The sequence below is a fragment of the Lithobates pipiens genome, unplaced genomic scaffold, assembly GCF_037356315.1.
Source record: "Lithobates pipiens isolate NorthernLeopardFrog02 unplaced genomic scaffold, aLitPip1_a1.2 Scaffold_18, whole genome shotgun sequence".
Lineage (NCBI taxonomy): Eukaryota > Metazoa > Chordata > Amphibia > Anura > Ranidae > Lithobates > Lithobates pipiens.
In genome coordinates, this window is record NW_027507758.1 from 354,185,140 (window position 1) to 354,204,867 (window position 19,728).

The window sequence follows — 19,728 nt, forward strand, 5'->3', positions numbered from 1 at the left end:
CAGATGTTTTGGAACTACATTTCCCATGATGCTCAACTACACTGCAGAGTGTAAGAGCATCATGGGAAATGTAGTTCCAAAACATCTGGGGTGCCAAGGTTCACCATCACTGGTCTAAAACAATCACCTATTGCAGTAGAATTTCAAAGGGGGGTCCAGAAAGGACAAGATAGCATTGTATGTAGGCGACACACTCCTCTTATTGGGGGAAATTCACCATTCATTTTCATTTTTTAATGTGGCTTATTTCTCACTTTGAGACATTCTCAGGTTTTCACATTAACTGGGTCAACTCAGTTAAACTTCCATTAGACCCTAATTCCCCGTACACACGAGCGGACTTTTCGTCATCAAAGGTCAGACGGAACGATTCCGGCGGACTACTCGATCGTGTGTGGGCTGCAGCGGACTTTTGATTTGCAAAAATCCGACAGACTTTAGAAATGGAACACATTTCAAATTTTTCCACCGGAACTCCGCCGGATCCAGTTCCAGGACAAACAGCGATGCTAGGGCAGCTATTGGCTACTGGCTTCAAACTTCCTTATTCTAGTCCGGTCGCATGTCATCATGTTCAAATCCGTCGGACTTTAGTGTGATTGTGTGTGGCCAAGTTCATTCATTCGCAAAGTCCGTCAGAACTCCATTGAAAGTCTGTCGGAAAGACCATCGGACCTAGTCCGTTGAAAAGTCTGCTCTTGTGTACGCGGCATTAGAGGTTTTCTTTACCATTGAATGCATCTCAATTTTGCATTGTAGATTCCGTCGAATATTTGGGCATGGTGGTTTCTAACCACATACAAGATTTTTTGACACTTAATCTAACTCCTCTCCTGGTAAAAAAAAATGTTTGGAGAAAAAATATAGATAAGTGGACAGATCTTTCTTACACAGGTTAGTCAGGATAGGTGTTAGGCGGTGGAAATTTTTTTCACGATTAGTTAGGTTTGTCCTGGAATTGCATTTTAAAGCAAAAAGTAACATGCACGTCAAAGTATTTTATTGCCACCAATTTTGTAGGGCACAATTAGAAATATGTTATATGACAGAGTGTAAAGGGTACCTAAGTACCCCAGTTGGCTAACACTATATGAGATAAATCTAAGGTATTCTAAGACATTTACCTTGTGAAGGTGCATAAGGACTTGATGATGTGGAAAATTCTGTTGGGTTTGTAGCAGATTGTAATGATGTCATTGTGGATGCAGTGGTGCTTGAGGTAGTATAACGAGTGGTGACTGGGGATGAAGAGGATGGGGTAATAGCAGTAGATGGAATATATGGTAAAGTGGTTTTGGTGAGAGAAGAAGAAGGTAGACTAGTATCACAAGAGATTGGAGTGAACTTTGTCGTCATAGTTGAGGTTGGATTAGATGATGTGGTGGTAACAGATGTTGGAGTATCCATTGTGGTAATATGAGGTGGAGTAACTGTTGTGGTGGTAATAAAGGTTGTGGTGAGTGATTCAAAGGTCGAATCTCTTGAAGGAGCTGTAGTAGAACCTAAACATAAAATGAAAATGTGTTATACTCAGTAGATCAAAAGAGCATCGCATGACAAATGGAAAAAAAAAATTGCAGTGGTACTTGTGGTATAATAAAGTTAAGTTGTGGTAACGGGAGATGAAGAGGGTGAAAAAGCGGTGGTAAACAATAGACATGGTTGAGTGGTTGTGGTTGAGGAAGAAGAGGAAAGACTAGTAAATAAGTAGGTTGGAGTAGAAGTGGCGGTCATAGTAGACTTTGGGGTCTCTGTTGTTGTAGTAAAAGTTGGAGTAACTGTTACAGTGGTAGTAGATGTTGCGGTGAATGTTTCAAAGGAAATACTTGAAAGAGAAAGCAAAGCTGTGGAAGGAGTTGTAGTAAAACTAAAGAGAAAATTAAAATGCTGTGTTATTCATAGTAGGTAACTCTCAAACCTACTTCTGAATGCACATCAAAATTGTCATGTGATTAAGTATGTGCCCGTTCAAATATATATATCACTCCTGACTGATACAATTTGTCAGTATTAGAAGGTGGAGTGGTTTCGAAAGTTACAATCTAGAGTCTGAAACATTTTAGCAGAAATTGTAAATACTACTTTTTAATCTTTTTCTATTCGGTCACATGACCACACAGTTACACCCTCTTTATGTGATGTGCAACAACAAACCTGAGAAGAGAGACCAGCGAGAAGTGACATCATACACTGCTCCAGGTGTTATTAGTGGGGAGAGAGTTTTTGTTAAAATGTATGCATGTATGTAAATAGGGAGCACTGAGGAGGCAGCATTTAAAAGGTGGGGCATTGTATAGCTTAAACGTCTTAAAGGTTTTATAATCTAGAAATCACTAGAGTATTAAAGATGCACAATTGTATCTGCTGCTGGTTTTAGCAGTGCTGATATAAAAAAAAAAAATCAAGAAAATAATTCTGCAGCTTATTCTGTTTCCATTGCGTTGCTAAACTGCATGTTAACCACTAGCTGATCGAATCATAGCTGAAAGATGGCTACAGCATGGTCGGGTTATTCAGGGAGGGCATCCATGCATGTCCTCCCAGAATCCTGCTCTTGCGTGCCCCCTGGGCCACAACCATCCATAACCACCGCGTCCAGAAGACCCGGCGCATCACGGATCGTGGTAAACGCCCGCTGGTAGTGGCCATTTACCACATGATCACTCTGTCAAATTATGGAGCGATCACTTGTAAACATGACACCGGTTCCTCCCTCCCCTCTCTGTACCAATTGGTACAGTGCGAGGGGAGAGGGGGAGAGATTGCAGCAGCACTGTGGGCTGGATGTGTAGTGCCCACAGTGATGCTCAGTGACAATACTCTGCAGTACTCTGCTCATACTGTGCAATACTCTGCAACACTGTGCAATACTCGCCAGTACTCTACCAATACTCTGCAATAAATTTTAACAGAAACAAAGAATTATTTTATTTTTTTTACCGAATTTTCAGTCTATGATTTATAGCGCAAAAAATAAAAAACCCAGCGGTGATTAAATACCACCAAAGAAAAGCTCTATTTGTGTGAAAAAAAGACAAACATTTCATATGGGTACAGTGTTGCATGACTGAGTAATTGTCATTAAATTGAGAGAGCACTGAAAGCTGAAAATTGGTCTGGTTTGGAAGGGGGTTTAAGTGCCCAGTGGTCAAGTGGTTAAATTCCCTTCCTGCCCGGGCAATATTTCAGTTTTCAGCGCTGTCACATTTTGGATGACAATTACCCAGTCATGCAACACTGTACATACATGAATTTCATATTATTTTTTGAGACAGATAAAGCTTTTTCTTAGTTTCTGTTATAAAACTTTGCAAATAAATAATCTTTCTTCATAAATATGGACGAAAATGTATTTTGCTACATTTCATTGCTGGGAAAAACAAATAGGCATATATTTAGTCTGTGCAAAATGTAGGGATGGGTAAACGGTTCAGCCCAAGCATAAGTTTGGGCCGAAATTTGGTTGTTCGGATGTTCAGCGAACACCAAACAATATGTGGTGTTTTCGAAAGCCGCCGGAACACCTTTAAAGTGTATGGGACACTAACATGAAAAATCAAAAGTGTTCATTTTAAAGGCTTATATGCAAGTTATTGTCATAAAAAGTGTTTGGGGACCAGGGTCCTGCCCCAGGAGACATGTATCAATGCCAAAAAAAGTTTTAAAAACTGACATTTTTTCAGGAGCAGTAATAATGCTTAAAGTGAAACAATAAAAGTGAAATATTGCTTTAAATTTCATACCTGGGGTGTCTATTAGACATGTGCATTTGTTTTCATCCAAATGCATTTTTGTCCGAATTTCAGGTATTTTCGTTTTCGTTTTGACAAACGATAACGAAAGTGCAGAATCCGAAAAACGAAAGATCCGTCATGCTTTATTTTCATTTTTGTTGTTACAACAGTTCGATATAGAATAGGAGATTACACGTGACTCTGACAATAACAATCTGTGTCTATTGAACCTGTGATCGAATGTGCCTAACCTTACCTCTATTAGTCCAAGATTATATAGAAAAAATATTAGACAGAGAGAAAATATTCGACATAGAGAGAAAAGATTTGACAGAGAGAAAAGATTCTAAAGTGCTAATTTTAAAGGCTAATATGCAAGTTATTGTCCTAAGTGTCTGGGGACCTGGGTCCTGCCCCAGGGGACATGTATCAATGCAAATTTTTTTGGCAGTTTTTTAGAGAGCAGTGATTTTAATAATAATTAAAGTGAAATAATAAAAGTGTAATATTCCTTTAACCACTTGCTTACTGGGCACTTAAACCCCCCTCAGTCCCAGACCAATTTTCAGCTTTCAGCGCTGATGCACTTTGAGTGACAATTACGCGGTCATACAACACTGTACCCAAATGAAATTTTTATCATTTTTTTCCCACAAATAGAGCTTTCTTTTGGTGGTATTTAGTTACAGCTCGGAGTTTTATTTTTTGCTAAACAAACAAAAAAAGATGCAAAAAAAAAAAAAAAAAATCATGTTTTAATAGTTTGTTATAAAATTTTGCAAACGGGTCATTTTTCTCCTTCATTGAAGTGTGCTGATTAGGCGGCACTGATAGGCTGCATTGGTGGGCACTGATGGGCTGCATTGGTGGGCACTGATGGGCTGCATTGGTGGGCACTGATAGGCTGCACTGGTGGGCACTGATAGGCATAGTTAAGGCGGCACTAATAGGCACAGATAAGGCGGCACCGATGGGCACAGATAAGGCGGCACTGATGGGCAAAGATGGGCACAGATAAGATGGCACGGATGGGTGGCACGGATAAGTGGCACGGATGGGTGGCACGGATGGGCACTGATAGGTACCACAGATAGATGGGACTGATGGGCACTGATAGGTGGCACTGATAGGTGGCTCTGATAGGTGGCTCTGCTGGGCACTGATGGGCGGCACTGCTGGGCACTGATGGGCGGCACTGCTGGGCACTGATGGGCGGCACTGGGGTGCAGCACCTTTGAGGCAGATTTTGGGTGGCACTGTGGGTGGCACTGCTGGGTGGCACTGTGGGTGGCTCTGTGGGCACTGCTGGGTGGCACTGTGGGCACTGCTGGGTGGCACTGTGGGCACTATGGGCACTGCTGGGTGGCACTGACAGGGGGGCACTTACTTTATTTCAGGATGGCACTGCGGGTGGCAGGTGGGCACTGGCAGGGGGCAGGTGTCCGCTTGAATTGCTGGCCGTGATCGGGACTGATGTCCCGAACACGGCCGCCGGCGATCGGCTTTTTTTTTTTCTCCTCGCGCTGTCAGCGCGAGGAGGAATACTAGCCGATTACCGGCTCAGTTTTATCACATGATCAGCTGTCATTGGCTGACAGCTGATCACGTGATAAGGGGTCGGGATCGACCCCTTACACGGATCGGTGATCAGGCGAGTCTCACGGACTCGCCGATCACAGAGCGCGCCACGCGCGCCCCTCAGGGGGCGCGCAGGCCGCTCGTAACCGGGACGACGTCAATAGACGTAGTCCCGGCAATCTAGGTCCGCGCTAATGCCGTCATTCGGCAATAGCGCGGATCCCAAGTGGTTAAATTTCGTACCTGGGGGGTGTCTATAGTATGCCTGTGAAGGTGCGCATGTTTCCCATGCTTAGAACTGTCCCTGCACAAAGTGTAATTTCTGCAGGAAAAAAAGTCATTTGAAATCACTCACGGCTATAATGAATTGTCGGCTCCTGTAATACAGAGAACACTCATTGAAAGACATTGATAAAAAAAAAAGCGTGGGGTTCCTCCAAATTTAATTATCAGGCCCTTCAGGTCTGGTATGGATATTAAGGGGAACCCTGCGTCAAATTAAAAAAAAAATTGACGTGGGGTTCCCCCTAAATATCCATACCAGACCCTTCAGATCTGGAATGGATATTAAGGGGAACCCCGCGTCAATTTAAAAAAAAAAAATTCATGGGGTCCCCCTAAAAATCCATACAGACCCTTTATCCCAGCACGCAACCTAGCAGGTCGCAGGAAAAGAGGGGGGATGAGAGCGTGCCCCCCTCCTGAACCATACCAGGACACATGCCCTCAACATTGGGAGGATGCTTTGGGGTCCCCCCAAAGCCCTATGTCCCCATGTTGATGGGGACAAGGGCCTCATCCCCACAACCCTGGCCGGTGGTTGTGGGGGTCTGTGGGTGGGGGGCTTATCAGAGTATGGAAGCCCCCGGAAACCTGCGTTACATCAGAGGGGGCGGGGTCACCCATACATCATTGGGGAAGCCCGGCTTCCCCATTTGTTCCACCCTCCGCATATAAGAAACGTCAGGTCGCCGGGATCCCACAGTGTCTCCTCCGTGGAGACAGAAGATGGATGGATTTGCTGTGCTGGATCAGATCAGCCATCGCTGGACCCTGGAGAGATGATCATCCGTCGCTGGATAGCAAGAGTGGATTACCACCGCTGGAGTCTTTTTTTATTTTTTTTTATTTTTGATGTGTAGTAGATACACTCTTTCTGCTGCAAGAAAACAAAACTATAGCAAAAACTATTAATTTGATTACTTGTATTGTGCAGGTTAGTTGCAGGTTAGTTAAAAGGAAACTATGGGGTTTAATTACAAAAGGCAAGTAGGATATTTTCTTTGCAAGGGCATTTTCCCATGACTCAGGGAATGTAGTGAAAAATCACTTTGCATATCCAATCACATGCAAAGAAAATAAAAAACAGTATTTTATGTCACTGGATGATGAAAGTCAGCCGAACTTCACCTCATTCAGTTAGTAAAAATTCCATTGCAATGTGAACAGCCTATTTGCCCTTATAAATAATTTTGGAAGGTACTTATTGACCTATCCTTGTCCTCATTATGTATTTATATACCAGGGCTCACAATTTCAAGTCCTGAGCCACTAGCCAGGCCTTAAAATGGATCTAAACCATCACATATACCCAGTGAAGTGAACGGCCTCAGATGATACACGGGGATGAAACAAATCTCCCTACATATGTTTTAAATGTATATCTACTGTATTCAGCTTTATATACTGTTTAGAAAGTTCCGATCGTGTCAGGAGATTTTCTCTTCCTGTGCAACACTGCAGTGAAGCCTGAGCATATAGCCAAGACAGCTGATTGGGAGAAAGGCGCACACCCCCTCTCCTCATAGGTAGAGACTTTCAGATCTGTTTGTTGAATAGTTCGGGGCTCATCTAATCTATTTATAGCATCCTCCCTAACACAAAACTCTGGCTGCTTTTATCCTATGTCAGGCGACGTGATTGATGATGGATGTACATTGCGGGGCACTTTTTTTTTCTTTTTTAATAAAAGGAATTGTCAAAAACTGTCTTTTATGGTTTTTACTTTTTGAGTTTTTTTGGTGAATGGGTAGGGGTACAATGTACCCCTACCCATTGTGCCATTACATATCTACATAACGATATTGCTGTGATCGTTAGAAAAAGAGAAATAATTCTAGCACTAGATCTCCTTTGTAACTCAAAACTGGTAACCTGTAGACATTTTTTAAACACTGCCTATGGAGATTTTTAAATGCCAAAGTTTGTCGCCATTCCAAGAGCAAGTGCAATTTTGAAGCATGATATGTTGGGCATCAATTTACTTGGTATAACATTATCTTTCACAATATACATATTTTTTTTAGCTAACTGTTTTTTTTTTATTCAAATAATAATTAAAAAAACGCTGCGCAAATACGGTGTGACATAAAGTATTGCAACAACAGCCCTTTTATTCTTGAGGGTGTATCAAAAACAAGTTAAAGGGATTCAGAGTGTGTCCTTCATGCTCAGGAACCCAAATGCCGCAACCGCAAAGGAGGACACTTCATGCCCCACAGCTGCAGAATTATGCTGTCTGAACTGCCCCATCACAAAAAAAAAATCGAGATAAAGAACCAAAAAGAACGAAAAAAGGATGAAAGGAAGAAAAGAAAAGGGACGGGGAAAGGAAAAGTACTCTGTTCCACCCCAGCCAGGAGGGAACCTAGTCTGGGATAGTCCAAGGATTGTTAGTCACATACAGTGCCTTGAAAAGGTATTCACACCCCTTTAAATTTTCCACATTTTGTCAGGTAACAATCAAAAACAAATGCATTTTATTGTGATTTTATATGATAGACCAACACAAAGTGACACATAATTGCGAAGTGGAAGGAAAATGATAAATGGTTTTCAAATATTTTTACAAATAAATATGTAAAAAGTGTGGTGTGCATTTGTTCTCAGCCCCCATGAGTCAATACTTTGTAGAACCACCTTTCACTTCAATTACAGCTGCGTCTTTTTTGGGTATGTCTCTTTGCACATCTAAAGAGTGAAATTTTTGCAGATTCTTCTTTGAAAAATAGCTTAAGCTCTGTCAGATTGGATAGAGAGCATCTGTGAACAGCAATTTTCAAGTCTTGCCACAGACACTCAATTGGATTTAGGTCTGAACTTTGACTGGGCCATTTTAACACATGAATATGCTTTGATTTAAACCTTTCCATTGTAGCTCTTGCTGTATGTTTAAGGCCATTGTGCTGCTGCAAGGTAAACCTCCGCCCCAGTCTCAAGTCTTTTGCAGACTCTAAGGCCGCGTACACACGGGCGGACTGTTCGCCCAACCTTGTCCGCTGAACAGTGTTTGGGCGGACAGTCCGCTCGTGTGTGGGGCTTCAGCGGACAGTTTCAGCGGACAGTTGGACGAACAAGGTCTTACGGAAATTCCGAAAAACTGTCCGCTGAAACAAGGTTTCAGCGGACTGTTCGCTCGTGTGTAGGCTTGTTCGGCCAACTAAGTCTCGCGCATGCTCAGAAAGGATTTCCACGTCGGAAGGTTGCATTGCAGTGTATTGGACGTCGAAATTTTCGTCCCGTCATACGTGCCGTTCACGTCATCGCGCACGGTTTCAGCAAACTGTTCGTCCGTCGTGTGTGGCCATGTCCGTCCATGCTAAGTTTGAGCGGACTGTTTGCCGAAACTGTTGGACAGACAAAGTTGGGCGAACAGTCCGCGCGTGTGTACGCGGCCTAATAGGTTTTCTTCTAAAATTGCCCTGTATTTGGCTCCATCCATTTTCCCAACAACTCTGACCAGCTTCCCTGTCCCCGCTGAAGAAAAGCATCCCCACAACATGATGCTACCACCACCATGTTTCCTGGTGGGGATGGTGTGTTCAGGGTGATGTGCAGTGTTAGTTTTTCGCCACACATAGCGTTTTGCTTTTTAGGCCAAAAAGTTCAATTTTGGTCTCATCTGACCAGAGCACCTTCTTCCACATGTTTGCTGTGTCCCCCACATGGCTTCTCACAAACATGACTTCTCATGGCTTTCTTTCAACAATGGCTCTCTTCTTGACGCTCTTCCCAAAAAGCCAGATTTGTGGAGTGCACGACTAATAGATGTGGACAGATTCTCCCACCGGAGCTGTGGATCTCTGCAGCTACTCTAGAATTACCATGGGCCACTTGGCTGCTTCTCTGATTAATGCTCTCCTTGCCTGTCAGTTTAGATGGATGGCCATGTCTTGATTGGTTTGCAGTTGCGCCATACTCTTTCCATTTTCAGATGATGGATTGAACAGTGCTCCGTGAGATGATCAAAACTTGGGATATTTTTTTATAAACTAATTCTGCTTTAAACTTCTCCACAACTTTATCCCTGACCTGTCTGATGTGTTCCTTGGCCTTCAGGATGCTTTTTGTTCACTAAGATGCTCTAACAAACCTCTGAGGGCTTCACAGAACAGCTGTATTTATACTGAACTACACAAAGGTGGACTCTATTTACTAATTAGGCAACTTCTAATGACAATTGGTTCCACTAGATTTTAGTTAGGGGTATTAGAGTAAAGGGGGCTAAATACAAATGCACGCCACACTTTTCAGATATTTATTTGTAAATAGTTTTGAAAACCATTTATCATTTTCCTTCCACTTCACAATTATGTGCCACCTTGTGTTGGTCTATCACATAAAATATCAATAACATACATTTACATTTCTAGTTGTAACATGACAAAACGTGGAAAATTTCAAGGGGTATGAATACTTTTTCAAGGCACTGTATCTGATCCACTAGCCCCATACCTTTTCAAACACCTTCAATTTATCCGGTAGGGTTGCTATCAGACATTCATTTAGCATGAGCTAAGAAGGTGTGTGTTAAAGCTGGTCAAATGGTATAACAGCCAACGTCTAGTTTCTGGCTATAGTAATAGTAATTTTAATAGTAATTTTAGTGGAAACAAAGGTAAAAGTGAGAAGTGGTCTCCAATTATTCAAGGCCTCTTCAACTTTACAACCTAGTCAGATTATTTTGAGTTATGCCGCGTACACACGATCAAACAAGCGGGTGGAAAAGCCTGCCAAACTCAAGTCCGCCGGACAATCCCCCCGTGTGTAGCCTCCGGCATACTTTTTTGACCCGAAAGTACGGCGGACTTAGAATGCCGTGTTGCACTCCAATCTTCCCGCCGGACTCGCATTTCGGCGGACAATCCGGCCGTGTGTATGCCAGTCTGCCGTACTTTTGAAATGAGCAGACTTTTCCCGCCAGGAGAAAAGTCCGCTATTTTCGAGCGGGTCTCCAGGTAGGCGGGGCCCGCGAAGGAGACGTCGCTGGCCCCGCCGCCTGGTATGGACTTAAAGGGGAACCCCAACGCTGAAAAAAAATCGGCGTGGGGGTCCCCCCCAAGTCCACAACAGACCCTTGTCTGAGCACGCTACCCGGCCGGCCAGGAAAGGGGGGGCGAGCGATGAGGACAAGGGCCTCTTCCCGACAACCCTGGCCGTTGGTTGTCGGGGTCTGCGGGCGGGGGGCTTATCGGAATCCGAGAGCCCCCTTTAATAAGGGGCCCCCGGATACCGGCCCCCCGCCCTATAGGAATGAGTATGGGGTACAATGTACCCCTACCCATTCACCTGTAAAATAAAAGTACAAAAAAAACACAACACACGAGATAAAATACTTTATTGCACAGCTCCGGGGGTCTTCCGTCTTCGGGGGTCTTCTCGCCGGACTCCTCCGCTATCTTCTTGTAGCACTTTTGCTAGCGGAGGAGTCCGGCTTTCTTCCTTGCCGCCGGCCTCTTCTTCCGACTTCGGGGGTCTTGTCCACCTCTTCGGTTCTTCTGCCGGGCCACCGCGCCTTCTTCTAGCTCTTTTACAGGCGGTGGCCCGGTCTTCTGTCGCCGCCGCCGCCTTCCGTTCTTCTGTTCTTCTTCTTCAGATGTTGCCTCGCCGAGTCCTCCACTCACAATGACAGGGAACGGGCAAGCGGCGACTTATATAGGTAAAAGGGGCGGGGTCTTCGGTGGATGTCACATGCACATGGAATGCCGTGTTGCACTCCAATCTTCCCGCCGGACTCGCATTTCGGCGGACAATCCGGCCGTGTGTATGCCAGTCCGCCGTACTTTTGAAATGAGCGGACTTTTCCCTCCTGGAGAAAAGTTGGCTCATTTCGAGCGGGTCTCCAGGTAGGCGGGGCCCGCGAAGGAGACGTCGCTGGCCCCGCCGCCTGGTATGGACTTAAAGGGGAACCCCAACACCGAAAAAAAATCGGCGTGGGGGTCCCCCCAAGTCCACAACAGACCCTTGTCCGAGCACGCTACCCGGCCAGCCAGGAAAGGAGGGGCGAGCGAGCGCCCCCCCTCCTGAGCCGTACCAGGCCGCGTGCCCTCAATATGGGGGGTGCCTTGGGGAAGGGGGGCCGCGCAGCCCCCCCCACACCAAAGCACCTTGTCCCCATGTTGATGAGGACAAGGACCTCTTCCCGACAACCCTGGCCATTGGTTGTCGGGGTCTGCGGGCGGGGGGCTTATCGGAATCCGGGAGCCCCCTTTAATAAGGGGGCCCCCGGATACTGGCCCTCCACCCTATGTGAATGAGTATGGGGTACAATGTACCCCTACCCATTCACCTGTAAAATAAAAGTACAAAAAAAACACAACACACGAGATTAAATGCTTTATTGCACAGCTCTGGGGGTCTTCCGTCTTCGAGGGTCTTCTCGCCGGACTCCTCCGCTATCTTCTTGTAGCTCTTTTGCTAGCGGAGGAGTCCGGCTTTCTTACTCGCCGCTGGCCTCTTCTTCCGACTTCGGGGGTCTTGTCCCCCTCTTCGGTTCTTCTGCCGGGCCACCGCGCCTTCTTCTAGCTTCTTCTGTTCTTCTGTTCTTCTTCTTCAGATGTTGCCTCGCCGAGTCCTCCGCTCACAATGACAGGGAACGGGCACGCGGCGACTTATATAGGTACAAGGGGCGGGGTCTTCGGTGGATGTCACATGGGTTCATGTCACATGGGTTGATGTCACATGGCGACAGTCCCAGCATCCTCCGGGACTGTGACATTGTAAGGGGGCGGGGTCACCATGTGACATGAACCCATGTGACATCCACCGAAGACCCCGCCCCTTGTGGCGGCGGTGACAGAAGACCGGGCCACCGCCTGTAAAAGAGCTAGAAGAAGGCGTGGTGGCCCGGCAGAAGAACCGAAGAGGGGGACAAGACCCCCGAAGTCGGAAGAAGAGGCCGGCGGCAAGGAAGAAAGCCGGACTCCTCCGCTAGCAAAAGAGCTACAAGAAGATAGCGGAGGAGTCCGGCGAGAAGACCCCCGAAGACGGAAGTCCCCCGGAGCTGTGCAATAAAGTATTTTATCTCGTGTGTTGTGTTTTTTTGTACTTTTATTTTACAGGTGAATGGGTAGGGGTACATTGTACCCCATACTCATTCACATAGGGCGGGGGACCGGTATCCGGGGGCCCCCTTATTAAAGGGGGCTCCCGGATTCCGATAAGCCCCCCACCCGCAGACTCCGACAACCAACGGCCAGGGTTGTCGGGAAGAGGCCCTTGTCCTCATCAACATGGGGACAAGGTGCTTTGGGGTGGAGGGGCCGCGTGGCCCCCCCTTCCCCAAGGCACCCCCCATGTTGAGGGCACGTGGCCTGGTATGGCTCAGGGGGGGGCACTCGCTCGCCCCCCCTTTCCTGGCCGGCCGGGTAGCGTGCTCGGACAAGGGTCTGTTGTGGACTTGGGGGGACCCCCCCGCCAATTTTTTTTGGCGTTGGGGTTCCCCTTTAAGTCCCTACCAGGCGGCGGGACCAGCGACGTCTCCTTCGCGGGCCCCGCCTACCTGGAGACGCGCTCTAAATGAGCGGACTGTCCTCCGCGTGTGTGGGCGAGTCCGTTCATTTCAAAAGTAGGGCGGATAGTACGGCGGACTTAGTACGCCGTATTAGTCCACTGAAAAAGTGCCGTGTGTGGGCAAGTAGCCCGTTCGGAAAGTCCGACGGACAGTCTGGCGGGAAGTCCGCCAGACTAAGTACGTCGGACAGACGGCTACGTGTGTACGCGGCTTAAGAGTAAAAATAAAATTATAGACTCCAAACCAAAAGTCTTATTTTGGGCCTTTGCCACCATAAGCCATACATTCCTGACCACAGCTTCTAAAACACCTAGATCAGGGGTGTTCAAACTTTTTTTTAAAGAGGGTCAGATTTGATGAAGTGAATGTACGTGAGGGCCGACCATTTTGCCTGACATTCTTTGAACCATTAAAATTAGTTCTAAGTGTGTTTGTCTGAGCACTAATGCACAGCCCAACAAGAATTCTCTTGCCTTTGTGGCTGTGTGTGGTGAAAAGATGAGCTTAGGCGTGTTATTTGGCTATACCGTAATTCTAGACGTATAACACACACCTTCAATTTAAGAGGGATGTTTCAGGAAAAAAACTTACAGTTTAAATAAAGAACTGTGAAGTCTTTAATAAAAAATTATATGCATTTGTAGATGAGGCATTCCTAAACAGAGTTATTTCCAAACAAACACTTGAATTTATTTGCATCCCCTACCCCAGGATAGGGACCTTTTATTCACTCCTTAAAATCCACCACAAACCCCCCAGGGAGACCAATAATATCTGATAACGAGGCTATTACATAAAATATGTCACGCCTAGTAGATGAACATATTAAACCTTTTGTTCTCTCATCGTACGTTTGCGACACCCTCTAAGAAGACCCCTGCTGTTTGATATCGAATTCTAAGGGACTTGCATGTATTGAAAAGGTCCTTTCCCAAACCAGCCACCATGAGAGTTCATTTAATGATTTCATACACCTTTCTTTGTATTACATATTGAGACACAGCCTCTTTTCATTCAATGATCGTTTTTTCCTCCAGGTACAGGGCATAGTCATGGGCATTTGATGTGCCCCTGGCTACGCCAATCTGTACCCGGGGGAATGGAAGCGTGCCATTTTTGGCGACAAGGATCTATCTATGTACCTGTGCCACGTTGCTTCCTTCCCATTATTCTAAATCTCAATTTTAATTTCAAAACTATTTAGATATATGAAATATTGCATAAATAGCAATGTGCATTATTTGTGTACTCTATTCTGAACACCCTCTTGAGGTTTCTCTGTCTTTATGTAACATCATATCTGATATGTTGTATTGTTATAACTATACTATGATTGTCTGTTTCCTCTGTTATAGATATTGTCCTACATGAATAAACAGCGTATGAAACTGTACAGACGACAACCGTTAGTAAAAGAGCTGGAAGAAGAAGCGGTGGCCTGGCAAGAAGAACCGAAGAGGGGGACAAGACCCCCGAAGTCGGAAGAAGAGGGCGGCGGCGATGAAGAAGAAAGCTGGGCTCCTCTGATAGCAAAAGAGCTAGCAGAAGATAGCGGAGGAGTCCGGCGAGAAGACCCCCGAAGACGGAAGACCCCCGGAGCTGTGCAATAAACTATTTTAACCCTTGTGTGTTGTGTTTTTTTGTACATTTTTTGCACAGGTTAATGGGTAGGTGAATGGGTAGGGGATTCCCCTTAAAATCCCTACCGGACCTAAGGGCCTGGTATGCCCCCGAGAAGGCATGCGGGCTTCATGAGTGAGGCGACATTATCGTCTCGCTCTGGCTGCTATAGGGAAATGACATTTTCCTATTGCAGCCAGCGCAACGGTATCACGCTCGCTCATCCCCACCCCCTTTCCTGGCCGGCCGGGCTGCGTGCTCGGATAGGGGTCTGGTATGGATTTTTGGGGGGACCCCACGCCGTTTTTTCGGCGAAGGGGATTTCCCTTAAAATCCCTACCAGACCTAAGGGCCTGGTATGCCCCCGAGAAGGCATGCGGGCTTCATGAGTGAGGCGACATTATCGTCTCGCTCTGGCTGCTATAGGGAAATAACATTTTCCTATTGCAGCCAGCGCAGCGGTATCACGCTGGTTAGAGGAGCCTGTCGCCGGGAAGCAGCACGATACTGTCGCGCTGGAAACATAATATTGGCGGCACCTACTGTACACACGATCAGAATTGAAACAATTGGATTTTGTTGTCGGAAAATTTTAGATCCTGCTCTCAAACTTTGTGTGTCTGAAATTCCAACGGGAAAAGTCAGATGGAGCTGACGCGCGGTCGGATTTTGTGACAACAAGATCCGGTCGCACATTTTCTGTTGGAAAGTCTGACCGTGTGTAAAGGGCATTGCTGTTATACAGTAATGTTACTTTGTTGTATTGTTAACCATCATTTGCTTAGCAGGTACGCCATTCAGTTGCAGTGCGGATCTATTTATCTTGACATCAACAGCGTTTGCTCCCATGATACATAAAGCAGTGACTCCAGCGCTGTAGGAGGTGATTTCACTACCACAGTTAAAAAGAGCATATATGCTGCATGTGTTCAACAGGGGTGGAGGAGCGATTTGCTCCTAACTTTTGGGGCAGATGCCTCATGATTTGGCCTATATTTTTTAGGCCATTCAGCTGCAGCACTGATTTATTTATCTTGATAGCAAGAGTGTTTGTGACTCCAGCGATTTAGGAGGTGATTCATCACCACAGTTAAAAAAAAAAAATGGAGCATGTATGCCCATCATTAGAAGTGGGTGGATGAAGGGTGGTATTCTAATGGTGGGCATACCCACCGATCAATCTCTTTTTTTCGTTCAGCCCACAGGCTGCAAGAAAAAACAAAACATTATAATGTATGCCCAACAAGGACCAGTGATGTACTGGTATGTTGCTGGAATTTGAGTGGTTATACCAGAAGGATGCCTGCAGGTTTAGGTATCATCTTGGTATCATTCTTTTCGGTCAGCTGTCGGCTTTCATGTAAAAGCAATCATAGCTGCTAATTAGCCTCCAGACTGCTTTTACAAGCAGTGGGAGGGAACAACCTTCTAAATGATGTGCATGAAATGCCAAGACTAGTGTTGAGCGAACCCGAACTGTAAAGTTCGGGTTCGTATCGAACTTTTAGCTTTTTGGGTCCCAAACCCGAACAATTGACTGTATGTTTGGGTTTGGGTCCGGTGTTCGGCAACGTAATGGTGCATTTTAAAAAGCCCTGCAGCAGCCAATCAACATTCGTTTAACTGTTGTGCCCTTAGAAGCCATCACAGCCATGCCTACTAATGGCATGGCTGTGATTGGCCAGTGCAGCATGTGACCCACTCTCTATTTAAGCTAGAGGCACACAGCACAGCACGTCACTCTGATTTAGACAGTGTAGGGAAAGGTTCCTGGCTGCTGTTAGGGAGAGAATAACATAGGAGTCCTGATTCTGAAATCTATTCTAATTAGTCAGCGATTTTGCACTGCACTGAGAGAAAAGATAGACAGTGTAGGGAAAGGTTCCTATTGGTGCTTTGAGGGAGAGAGAATTATCTAGGAGTCCAGAAATCTATTCTAATAACTCAGCGATGTACACAGATTTACCTGGTTGGGTTGCAGTGCACAGCCTTTTTACACTGCCATGAGCACAGTGCCAGACAAAATCTAACTTTTATCTGCAAGCTCAGTGCACCAGCACTGCATATGTTACTGTGACTAGGGATGAGCTTCGTGTTCGAGTCGAACGTACGTTCGACTCGAACATTGGCTGTTCGGCGAATTCCGAACGTTTTGGCCGTTCGTGTCAAAATTCGAGTGGCGCGCGCGCGGACCACAATGCACTGCGGTGGCGCAGTGCATTGCTGCCCCATGATTGGCCAAGCATGCACTGTGACCCCGCATGCTTGGCCAATCGCAGCGCCGGCAGCGAGGAGAGCCATGATTGGCCACAGGCATCCTGCCTGTGGCCAATCATAGCTCAGGCTGTGTAGTGCACGCCCCACACTATATAAGGCCGCCTTTGAGGCGGCCTCGTGTAGTGTGTTAGTAAGCATCTGAAGCAGTGGGTGTTCTGTGTACCTTCAACACAGTTACACACCAATCGTTTTTGGCTGATTTCCTATCTTGCTGCTGTGTAGTGGTTGTTGTCTGTGCCCTGACTGCAGTATACACCACTATATTCACCTCACCTATATAGCTAGTGATCTAGCTTTAAAGAGGAAGTAAACCCTTCCAAACAACTTGGACCTATAGGTAAGCCTAGATTAAGGCTTACCTGTAGGTCCAAGCAATATCTCCTAAACCTATATGGTTTAGGAGATATTTGCCCGAAAATGGGCACCGCTGTCTACGGCGCATGCGCCGTAGACAGCGGCGCGCAGGCGCACTAAATGCGGCAAATCCAAGAATTTATTTGCCTAATTTGTCGACTCCCGTGCGCATGCGCGGGAGTGACGTCATCGCGGCTTCGCCATATGGCAGCGGCGGAGCTGCGAGACGCGACTCCCGTGCGCATGCGCGGGAGTGACGTCATCGCGGCTGCGCCGCTGTGATTCGTCGGAGCTGCGAGACGCCACCAGCAACATGGATGCGGCGGACTACAGGGGACAGCGGCGACTTCGCTGGCTCCTGTGTCAGGTAAGTGACACATAATGAGCTACTATGCGATGCATAGTAGTCCATTATGCTTTACCTTTGCAGGGAAAAAAAGAGGAAGTAAACCCATCAGGGTTTACTTCCTCTTTAACCACTTAACAACAGCCCATTGCCGATTAACGGCTTCAGGGCGGTTGTTTAACTCTGAGAGGCCGTTAATTAACGGCCTCCCAGAATTCTGCTCTTGCGCGCCCCCTGGGGCACGCACTCGAGAGCATCCGTGACCGCCGGGTCCACAGGACCCGGCGCATTACGGATCACGGTAAACGGCCGCTCATAGCGGCCGTTTACCATGTGATCGCTCCGTCAAATGACGGAGTGATCACTTGTAAACAAACCGGCGTCATGTTATGACGCCGGTTCCTCCCTCCCCTCTCTGTACCGATCGATGCAGCGGAGGGGAAAGAGATCGGTGTCAGCAGCGATGTGGGCTGCATCTGCAGTGCCCACATCGCTGCTCACCGAATTTAACCCCTCAATTCCCTGCCAATACTCTGCAATACCAGTGCATACTCTGCAGTACCCTGCCATTACTCTGCAGTACCCTGCCATTACTCTGCAGTACCCCGCCATTACTCTGCAGTACCCCGCCATTACTCTGCAGTGCAGTACCCTGCCATTACTCTGCAGTACCCCCCATTACTCTGCAGTACCCTGCCATTACTCTGCAGTACCCCTCATTACTCTGCAGTACCCTGCCATTACTCTGCAGTACCCCGCCATTACTCTGCAGTGCAGTACCCTGCCATTACTCTGCAGTACCCCCAATACTCTGCAGTACCCTGCCATTACTCTGTAGTACCCCCCAATACTCTGCAGTACCCTGCTATTACTCTGTAGTACCCCGCCAATACCCCGCCAATACTCTGTAATACCCTGCCATAAATTGCCATACCCAGCCATACTCGGAGATACCCAGCCATACTCTGTGATACCCTGAAATACCCAGCCATAGACGCCCCCCACCCCTCACCGCCCTCCGGTGCTTCTACCAACTCGCCAGTACGATCAAAGCCAGAATCTTTTTTTCATTTTTTATTTCAGGCTTCCCAGCCTAGAGGTGAGATGTGGGGTCATATTGACCCCCCAGATTTCACTGTAAAGAGGACCTGTCACCCCATATTCCTATTACAAGGGATGTTTACATTTCTTGTAATAGGAATAAAAGTGATCAAAAATATATTTTTGGGGAAAAAAATGTCAAACTAAAATAAATAAAGTAAAATGAACAATAAAAAAATAAAATAAAAATTAAACCGCCCATGTCCCCATGTGCTCGCATGTGCCACACATGTGAGGTATCGCCGAGAATGTTAGAGCGAGAGCAATAATTCTAGTCCTAGACCTCCTCTGCAACTCAAAACATGTAACCAGTAAAAAAAAAATTAAAGCGTCGCCTATGGGGATTTTTTAAGTAGCGACATTTGGCGCCATTCCACGGGCATGTGCAATTTTGAAGAGTGACATGTTTGATATCTATTTACTCAGCATAACTTCATCTTTCACTTTATGCAAACATTGGGCTAACTTTACTGTTTTTTTTGTTTGTTTTTTAAGCACAAAACTGTTTTTTCCCCCAAAAAAACGCGTTTGAAAAATTGCTGTGCAAATACCGTGTGAGATAAAAATTTGCAATGACCACCATTGTATTCTCCAGGGTCTTTGCTAAAAAAAAAATATATATATAATGTTTTGGGGTTCTCTGTAATTTTCTAGCAAATAAATGATGATTTTTACATGTAGGAGAGAAATGTCAGAATTGGCCTGGGTGCTCCAGAACGCCTGATGGCGCTCCCTGCATGTTGGGCCTCTGTATGTGGCCACGCTGTGTAAAAGTCTCACACATGTGGTATCGCCGTACTCAGGAGTAATAGCAGAATGTGTTTTGGGGTGTAATTTGTGGTATGCATATGCTGTGTGTGTGAAATAACCTGATAATATGACAATTTTGTGAAAAAAAAAAAAAAAGGAAATAGGCCGTCAGTACT

At 46.1% G+C, this 19,728-nt stretch overlaps 1 protein-coding gene across 1 annotated transcript in view; it reads right to left on the bottom strand.

The window, feature by feature from the left end:
- Positions 1 to 19,728, bottom strand: part of LOC143986718 (uncharacterized) — a 148,193-nt gene that overhangs the window by 92,728 nt on the left and 35,737 nt on the right. Inside the window, exon 8 of the mRNA XM_077485123.1 lies at positions 1,125 to 1,502. Coding sequence (XP_077341249.1) covers positions 1,125 to 1,502 — 378 coding nt within the window. The remainder of the gene's footprint in view (positions 1 to 1,124; positions 1,503 to 19,728) is intronic.